At 47.6% G+C, this 8,998-nt stretch overlaps 1 protein-coding gene across 1 annotated transcript; it reads left to right on the top strand.

The window, feature by feature from the left end:
• The first annotated feature begins 57 nt into the window (after positions 1–57).
• Positions 58–8,013, top strand: CENPX (centromere protein X). Its single transcript, XM_065416271.1, is given in 6 exon segments — positions 58–88; positions 91–170; positions 2,071–2,122; positions 6,338–6,391; positions 6,956–7,044; positions 7,251–8,013. Coding segments are annotated over 6 exon segments (321 nt in total). The 3' UTR covers positions 7,266–8,013.
• Positions 8,014–8,998: the final 985 nt, after the last annotated feature.

Below are 8,998 nucleotides of genomic sequence, written 5' to 3'. Positions count from 1 at the left end.
CCGCTTTTTACTGACCCCGGAAGCATCAGCGACTCACTTCCGGGTGCGGGTTACTCTATGGGACTACAGCTCCCAGAATGCCGCGCGCCATTGTAGGCCCGCCCCTTCCACGGGGTCGCTGCAGGATGGAGAAGCGGGAAGAGAGCGCGAGCGCGAGCGGCTTCAGGAAGGTGCGGGGTGCGGGGGCCGCTTCAGGGCTGTACGAGGTGCCCTGCGCTAACCTCCGACCCGGCCCTGTGGCGCAGCGGGCCCGCGCTTCCCGCGCTGGGCGGTAGGGGGCGGCCGCCCCGCCTCAAGCCCCGGGCCGGTCGTGGCGCCGCCGTGGGATGTCCGTCTCCTGGTCCCCGGGCATCTTGGCCTGCCCCGGCTCGGCCCTGCCTGGGCACGAGCGTCCGCGCTCCCTGCTCCGCTGCCAACGGACCCCCAGGCCCTACCGCTCACGGGGACTAACGGCTTCCCTCCAAACGCCTCGCGCCTCCCCCTCCCATGGCCTCCACCAGCCCCCGGACACCTGCCCTCCACGCCCCCTCCCGCCTGGCCCTGCCCTGCGCCCCGCACTGCTCCCACCTCTGTAACCAGCTGAGCATGTGCCAGGAGAGCGGGTCAGCGCTTCCGTGCTGCGCCCAAGCCTGTTCCCCAAAAGCTTCCCACGCTCAGCCACCTGCCTTCCCCAGTTACCATCCCATTTCCCCCGTAACAAAACCGTAGGGGGCTGGGAGACCTGACCTCTCTCGCTCAGCCCTGTCTCCCCCATCGTTGCCTCACAGAAGAGCAGTTTCTAGTCTCTCTTCTGGTCAGTGGGCTGCTTTCCCCCACCTCCTTCAACTCACTAACTTTGGTGCTATCAGCAATGATGCTCTATTGGCCAGTCAAGGCTGCTAGGTTGTGGCATGCCTGGTAGGCTAGCACCAGGCTCTTGAGCTCTAGGTGTGGCTTCTTGTGCTGCACGTGTAGTTTTGTTTTGACCTGCCCACTGACTTTTCACTGGTCATGATAGTCCTCTCTCCTTGCAGCTCCTTCCTTCTTGCTGCCTTTGATCAGTTCATTTCTGAGTTCAATGTTGTTTAATGTGTCTGTGCAGATGATATGCAAATCTCTTTCCCTGGCTCTGCCCTCTTTTTCCTTTCTCTCTGCCTCAACCTCATCAACTTCTTGCTCCCCTTTAACTTTCTGTGCCAAAAACTGGTTATCAGATAGGATACCCTGCACCCAGAGTTCTTGCCTAAGGTTTGGTGCCTGGTGTGTTCAGTCCTGGCCTGGAAAACGACAGCCTAGCCCTAAACTTAGACTTTAGAACAACTTTTAGCATTTACCTTAAACCTAACTGAAAGGGTTGCATTGGAGTTTCTAAATCCTCTGCAGTAGGTGTAAACCAACCGTGGTAGCACTGAGACTGTGACATTGACTTAACTGACTCACTGTGAAGAATAATGCAGAACTGTTTCCATGCAAGCAACCTAAGATACAGATAAAGGGGAAAAGTGTTTAAGGTTTTATCAAGATGAAACCTTACAGATAGAAACCACAGCTTTGTGTCATTGGAAGTTGAGAATGGCAGCTTTGAGAGACATGAAGCATTCATGTTGATGTAAGTCTTTACATCTTGCCAACTGTTAGGAGTAGAAACACTTGAGGGGATGTGTGTGTATGTCTAAGCAAATGTTTCCAACCACAGATTCTCATGCACTAATCAGAAAAGGAAAGTCCTTCTTTCCAAAAACATAATGTGCGGGAATAAGGGATTTAAATATCTATTTATTTGTATTGTGGTAGCACCTAGCAGCCCAGACAAGGCCTGGGTCCTATCTGCTTGGTACTGTACAGATGCTTAGTGAGAGACAATCCCTGCCCCAAACTGCTTGCAGCCTAAGTAGTAGACAAGACGAAGGGGTGGGAAGGAAAACACAGATAGAGAGAAGTGCTGCCTCAGAAGTGGCTGGGGGATTTCCTCCAATTGTGGGGCAGGGGAGGACAGGACTGTTTATACAGTTTTTGGCCAGGAAAGGCAGGGAAAGGAGTTTAATTTGTTTCTCACTCACCAGCTCTATATCGTGTTCCCTTTTCATGCAGGAAACTGTTAACAAAATACTTCATCTCCATTTCAAAGATGACAAAACTCGAGGTAAGTGCTTCTCCTGTACTCCCTCTGTAGAGAACTAGGTTCCTACTGCAAATTACCTAGCTGCCTATAGTACAGAGTGTAGCTGTGTCTGTCCTAGGGTATTAGAGAGACAAGGTGGGTGAGGTAATATCTTTTATTGGACCATCTTCTGTTGGTGAGAGAGACAAGGTTTCGAGCCACACAGAGCTCTTCTGAAATTCAGAAATACTAGAGGTGACCAGGAAGCCACCCTGGCTCTGTGTTGGTTCTCGGTTTAAATGGGCAAACACTTGTTCCCTGGATGTCTAAGGCAGAGGTTCTCAAACTGTGGTCCGCGGATAGTTCCTTCTATGGTGCACACCTGGGCGGCCGCACACGAGAGAATAAAGGGCTGCCCACCTAATTAGTGGAGCCGCACAGATGTGGCTCCACTAATTAGGGGCCTGGACCCTGGAGAAGATGCACTTGTAAGGTGAGGTGGTGGCCTTGGGGGGAATAGGTGGTGTGTGGGGGGGCAGTGGGAATTTGGGATGTGCAAGATTGTGGCGCCGGAGAAAGGAGACTTTCTCCAGCTTCAGGGCTGCATCTGCTGGGGAGAGACCCCCCCCCCCCCCTCCTTCCCAGCCCCAGCTTGGTGACTGCCACAGCGGGGGAGAGATTACTGATATTAATATATGAGTTGCATGTTTTTATTTGTAGAACAAAAACATGTTAATTTTTTTTTATATATAACACTTTTATCCAAAGCGCTTTACAATAGTTAGCTAACGGTACAAACAGCATTTGGAAATATCATTAAGTGGTCCGCCGAGACCTCAGCAATTTTCAAGTGGTCCATGGGAAAAAAAAGTTTGAGAACCACTGGTCGAAGGCACTAATCTGGCCCCCTTTGCCATAGAATCTGAGAATCTTTAATGTATTTATCCTCCAGGTAAGGAAGTGCTGTTATGCAGATAAGGAATTAAGACCCAGAGAGACTAAGGGCTTGTCTACATGGGAAACACTTAGGAAAATTAAGACTGACTAATGAAAGGTGTGAATTTAAAGTGGATTAGTTAAACTGGATTAAAGCCATAGAATCGCAGGCTTGGAAGGGACCTCAAGAGGTCATCTAGTCCAGTCCCCTGCACTCACGGCAGGACTAATGTATTATCTAGACCATCCCTGACAGGTGTTTGTCTAAACTGCTCTTAAAAATCTCCAATGGTAGAAATTCCACATCCTGCCTGGACAATTTATTCCAATGCCACAGGTTAGCCACCCCTGCTCTAGGATGTTTTTAATCAGGCCCTTGTGACTTGAAGACATCTAAGTTGTCTAAGTAATTTCGAACTTGTTCTTTCCCTATTTTAGCCTTTGATTCTACCTTATTTTCACTGGCATTCACTATGTTAGACATCCAATCGCTACTAACCTTTTTGGTGAAAACAAAAAGTCATTTAACACTTCTGCCATTTCCACATTCTCTTATTGTTTTTCTCCCCTCATTGAGTAACAGGCCTACCCTGTCCTTGCTCTTCCTCTTGCTTCTAATGTACTTACAGAATATTTTCTTGTTATCCTTTGTCTCTAGCTACAGTAGAACCTCAGAGTTACAAACACCTTCGAATTGGAGACTGACCGTAACTCTGAACAAAAGGTTACGGTGATTCTTTCAAAACTTTACAACTGAACATTGACTTAATACAACTTTCAAACTTTACTATGCAGAAGAAAAATGCTGCTTTTAGCCATCTTAATTTAAATGAAACAACCAGAGAAACAGTTTCCTTACCTTGTAAAATCTTTTTTTTAAACTTTGCCTTATTTTTTTAGTAGTTTAAGGTTAACACAGTACTGTGCTTGCTTTTATTTTTTTTCTCTGCTGCTGCCTGATTGCATACTTCCAGTTCCAAATGAGGTGTGTGGTTGACTGGTCAGTTTGTAACTCTGGTGTTTGTAGCTCTGAGGTTCTACTGTAGTTTAATCTTGTTTTTTGCCTTGGCCTTTCTAATTTTGTCCCTACGTGCTTGTGTTGTTGTTTTATATTCATCTTGTGTAATTTGACCTAGTTTCCACTTTTTGTTGGTCTCTTGAGTTTCAGATCATTGAAGATCTGGTTAAGTCAGGGTGGTCTTTTACCATACTCTATCTTTCCTACACAGTGGGATAGTTTGCTTTTGTGCCCTTAATAACATCTCTTTGAAAACTGCCAACTCTCTTGAACTGTTTTTCCCCTTAGATTTGCTTCCCAGGAGATCTTACCTACCAACTCCCTGACTTTGCTAAAGTCTGCCTTCCTGAAATCCATTATCTTTATTAAGCTGTTTTCCCTCCTACCGTTCCTTAGAATCATGAAGTCTACCATTTCATGATCACTTTCACCTATGCTGCCTTGCACTTTCAAATTCTCAACCAGTTCCTCCCTGTTTGTCAAAATTAACAGCCTCTCCCCTAGTAGCTTTCTCCATCTTCTGAACTAACCGATTGTCTCCAATACATTCCAAGAACTTGTTGGATAATCTGTGCCCTGCTGAGTTATTTTCCCAATAGATGTCTGGGTAGCTGAAGTCCTGTGCGTTGGATGATTTTATTTGTTTAAAAAAAGCCTCATTCACCTCTTCTTCCTGGTTAGGTGGTGGGTAGTAGACCCTTACAATGACATCACCCTTCTTTTTCACCCCCTTAATCCTTACCCAGAGACTTTCAACAAGTCTGTCTCCTATTTCCATCTTAACCTTGGTCCAATGTGTACATTTTTAATATATAAGGCAACATCTCCCTTTTTTCCCTGCCTGTCCTTCCTGAGCAAGCTGTACCCTTCTATACCCATACTGTATTCCAGCCATGCGTATTGTCCCACCACTGTGATGCCATCTATGTCATAGTTCTGTTTATTAACTAGCATTTCAATTTCTTCTTGCTTATTCCCCATATTTGTCGCATTAGTATACAGACCTCTAAGATACTGATTTGATTTCCCCCCTGTGTTCTCTTGTCTTTCCCTTATCCCGGTTATGACAGCCCATGTTACCCCCAGATTCTGACCTTTCTCCCAGGTCTCCATGTTTTGGACTTACCTGTGGGCTTTTGTCACCTGCCCCCATCAAACCTAGCTTAAAGCCCTCCTCACAAGGTTAGCCAGTCTGTATCCAAAGATGCTTTTCCCCCCTCCTCATTAGATGGACCCCTTCTCTGCTTAGCAGTCCTTCTTCCCAGAACAGCATCCAGTGGTCAAGGAAGCCGAAGCCCTCCTGGCGACACCATCTTCGCAGCCAGGCATTCATTTCTAGGATGGATCTCTCTGCCTAGGCCCCTACCCTTGACCAGAAGGATTGAAGAGAACACCACCTGCGCTTCCAACTCCTTTATCCTTACTCCCAGAGCCCTATAGTCACTTCTGATCTGCTGAGGGTCATACCTTGCAGTATCATTAGTGCCCACATGGGATAGAAGGCAGAGGGCCAGATGATCCTCAACAATCACTCCATAATGTCTGATATGGGCCCCTGGCAGGCAGCATGCCTCCCGGGATGTCATGTCAGGCCAACAGATCGGTGCCTCTGTCCCCCTCACCAACCACCACTACACTGTTTCTTCCTGGGAGCGGTGGCTGAGATCCTCCTAGCCTTGGGGGTACATGGCTTCTCCTCTTTCACATTTGGGGTTGATTCTTCATGGCTCGTTGGCAGAGCAGCATAACAGTTCATCACTATGGTGGGTGGGCTGGGAATAGGGGTAGAGCACTACCTGCTGCCAGAAGTAACTAGCAGCCAGTGTGCTCCCTGTGACAGAGCCATATCCTCCTTCCCTGGTGGCATGACAGCAGTCCTCTCTAGCTGGATAGTTTCCTCAGCCTTTGACGTCTCTGTATGAATACTCTCAATGAATTCCTCTTGGGCACGGATGCTCCTCAGCCTAGCCATCTCCTCCTGTAGCTCTTCTACCTGCTTCCTGAAAGATACCACCAGCAGATACTTTTCACACTGGATAGTCCCCCCAGCCTGGCTTTCTGAGAGTGGGAAATGCAAGCCATAGTGTCTGCAAACCCGCACCATATGTGGATGCTCTCAGTCAGAATTAAAGTGGGTTAGTTTAATTTACTCAAGGGATTTGCCCAGGAGCAGATGGGAAGTTTGTGGTGGAGCAGGGACTTGAACCCAAGTCTTAAGTTCCAGGAAAATGCCCTAAGCTTGTGCCCATCCTTCCTCCTCCTGTCGCACGTCTTCCGATAACGCCACTTTCCTTTTCCTCTAGTCAGCAGTGATGCTTTGCTGCTAATGGCAGAAATGCTGAATGTGTTTGTTCGAGGTAAGTGCTTAGGAGCTGTCCTTTTATTTTCAATACTTCTGGTCATAGATTTGGGTCAATTAGAAAAGTTGAGGCAGTTCTGGCAAGGCACTTTGCTTGTGATTTGATGGAGCTTTTCTAACACTTCCCTCCAGGAAAGGCAATCTTCCACAGAGCTGCTCTTCCTTGGGGTAGTCAGATTAGCAAATCCAGGCTGCTGTGGCAGGACAGTGTAAGGAAACGAGCCTGTTCTGTCAAGTTGCAGGTGCCTCACTGCTAGGCAATTATACCCTCTGCCTGTGGAATGGCCTTTCTACCTTGCTAGGTGCCACTCCCTGGTGCAACAGCACAAGCCAGTGTGAGTGAAGAGGAGCCAGCTATCTTCTCAGCTGTGGTTGTATAATGCCACGAAAGACTCCATTTTACACAAGACTGGGATGCTAAAACCAAGAGGGATCTTGAGAAAGTGCTTCCCTGTTACCCTGTGGTGCTGTAGGTGCACCCCAAAATCCAGCCCTATTAGCTTAGGACTTCCTTTTCCACACCTACTTGTGATGTTTGTCTTGTCTTGCATGTGTGGTGCAGAAGCTGCAGCACGCAGCGCACGGCAGGCTCAAGCTGAGGACTTGGACAGGGTGGATATTGAACACGTGGAGAAAGTGCTGCCACAGCTGGTATGTAAAGTGTAGTTCAGCTTCCCCTGCTAACAGGATAAGGATGTGGGCAGAGGCATCTTAATCCCCTTCCTTCAGGGGGATGTTTGACTAGTTAGTAATATCCGTACAGGGCTGCTGGGGACCCCACAGATGTGTTAATGACTAGTTTGGAACGGCCTCTTACTGTTATGAGAACTAAAGCAGCTGCTGCTCTCTCCTTACAGCTTCTGGATTTTTAGAGGCCTGATCAAGCAGAATGGGATGCATCAGCTGCTAAGAGGAGAAAGTCCTGATCTGGGAGTTAATCTGATACCGAATGTCTGGACTGGCATCCTGTTTAACTACGGGGATGGGCATTATTGTTGCTTCACTAGGCCCTTGCCATCTTGCTGCAGTAGCAGCTGCTTCCTCACCCCTCTCATCTGAGCAGAGCAAGCCCTCAGCAACTGCAAAGAGTAAGATGCCCTTCTAAAAAGGATGTTGCACATTTTGATTGTTGTAAACCAAATGACTATTGCAGGGCATCTTGCCCTCAAAAGCTGGGTCCCATCCTGCTCCTGCAGTAGTAGTTTACAGCCCAGAATGAATAGCATGGCCAAAGCACTGCTACTTTCTCTACCAGTGAAAGAAACAGGTGCCACTCTGTGGAAAGAGTGAGTGGCTGGAAACCTTCCTCTAGCTGTGGGCTCTCATCACCTCAGCAGGCTGCTATGGCAGGGGTTTAAAGTCCAATTCCATGGCTGTCTGAGTAGTTTAGTTAAACAGGCGCTCAGCTGAAGGTCTGTGCCAAAAGCAGGTACCTGATCTTTATTTTATAAATAAACAGTGCCTCTCCCCCAATACTTTCCAGCATTCCTCCAGGGCAGTGACATCAAAGAGTGCTTAGAACCTTTTAACTGTTTGATATTCTTCTCAGAAGCTGCTTCCCTCTGCTATAAATTTGTTCTCACAAAGAAACATCAATAAATCAAAAATAAGTCTCCCTGGCTCAGGCTTTTCACTGCAATTAATCATCGAAAGTCAAGTTGCTTCAAAGACTTGTTCAGCTTCCCCCACCCTCGTCTCTAAATCTTCACAGGCGAAAAGGAAAACTCTTAAAAAGGGACAGAATAACAAACAGCATGTGTGAGAATCCCACATCATGGGACAGTGTGTCCCCTTTGCCAGCAGGGGAGAGGGAAGCTATGAAATAAGAAACCTTACACATGTAGGCAGGACCTACACTGCTGAACCTGGCTTTGTTGGGAAATATTAGGCCTGCTGCTGCAGAAGCAGCTGACACCAACATGTCTGAGAACTAGCTTTCCAATTGCTTATTGTCTTTTATTTGTGGGGTCCATTGTGAAAAGTGGTAGAGATTTCCCAACTGCCCCTGGTACCAGGCAAGGAGTGGATGGGCCACTAGCACTGCTCTCCCCCATTCAGGTTATGACCACTGGTGATATGATGGGGGAAGCTTTTGTTGCCTCCTTTGTATGTTGATCAGGGTCTGCAGATCAGAGTTCTACAAGCACCAGGCAGGCTGAGGCTTTATGAAAAGATTACTAGTAGAGGTCAGGTCAAATGATGCTTATCTAAAGCATCACATGCTAAGTAATTCATGTACGACTCTGCTACTGCATACTAGGAACAAGGACTCCTCATTGATTGCCCTGCTGGAAAGCCTGCAGTTGTCAGTGCGTAAGATTGTCTCAGGGCCTAGCTATGTTTTTCTAGAGAGCACTTACCTTTCTCCTTCCATGGAAACAGCATGTTAAAGATCCAGCACACGCTGCGCTGTGATGTCACTTCCATGAGCCAGCAAGAAACCGACAGCTGTTCTGTAAGTCTACTTCCTTGTGTGAAGCAGGCTAAAGATAACCGCAGAAGTGGAGGTGTGTAACTGGTAAGGCCAATCTTTAATGGTGGCTGCCAGCATTAACCAACCACTCCATGAAGAGAGGATGAGTTTGTTTGGTGACTGTTGAAGGGG

The sequence above is a fragment of the Emys orbicularis genome, chromosome 13, assembly GCF_028017835.1.
Source record: "Emys orbicularis isolate rEmyOrb1 chromosome 13, rEmyOrb1.hap1, whole genome shotgun sequence".
NCBI classification, from domain to species: Eukaryota; Metazoa; Chordata; order Testudines; family Emydidae; genus Emys; species Emys orbicularis.
Note: the sequence above shows the minus strand (reverse complement) of the source record. Positions and strands in the feature narration are given on the sequence as shown.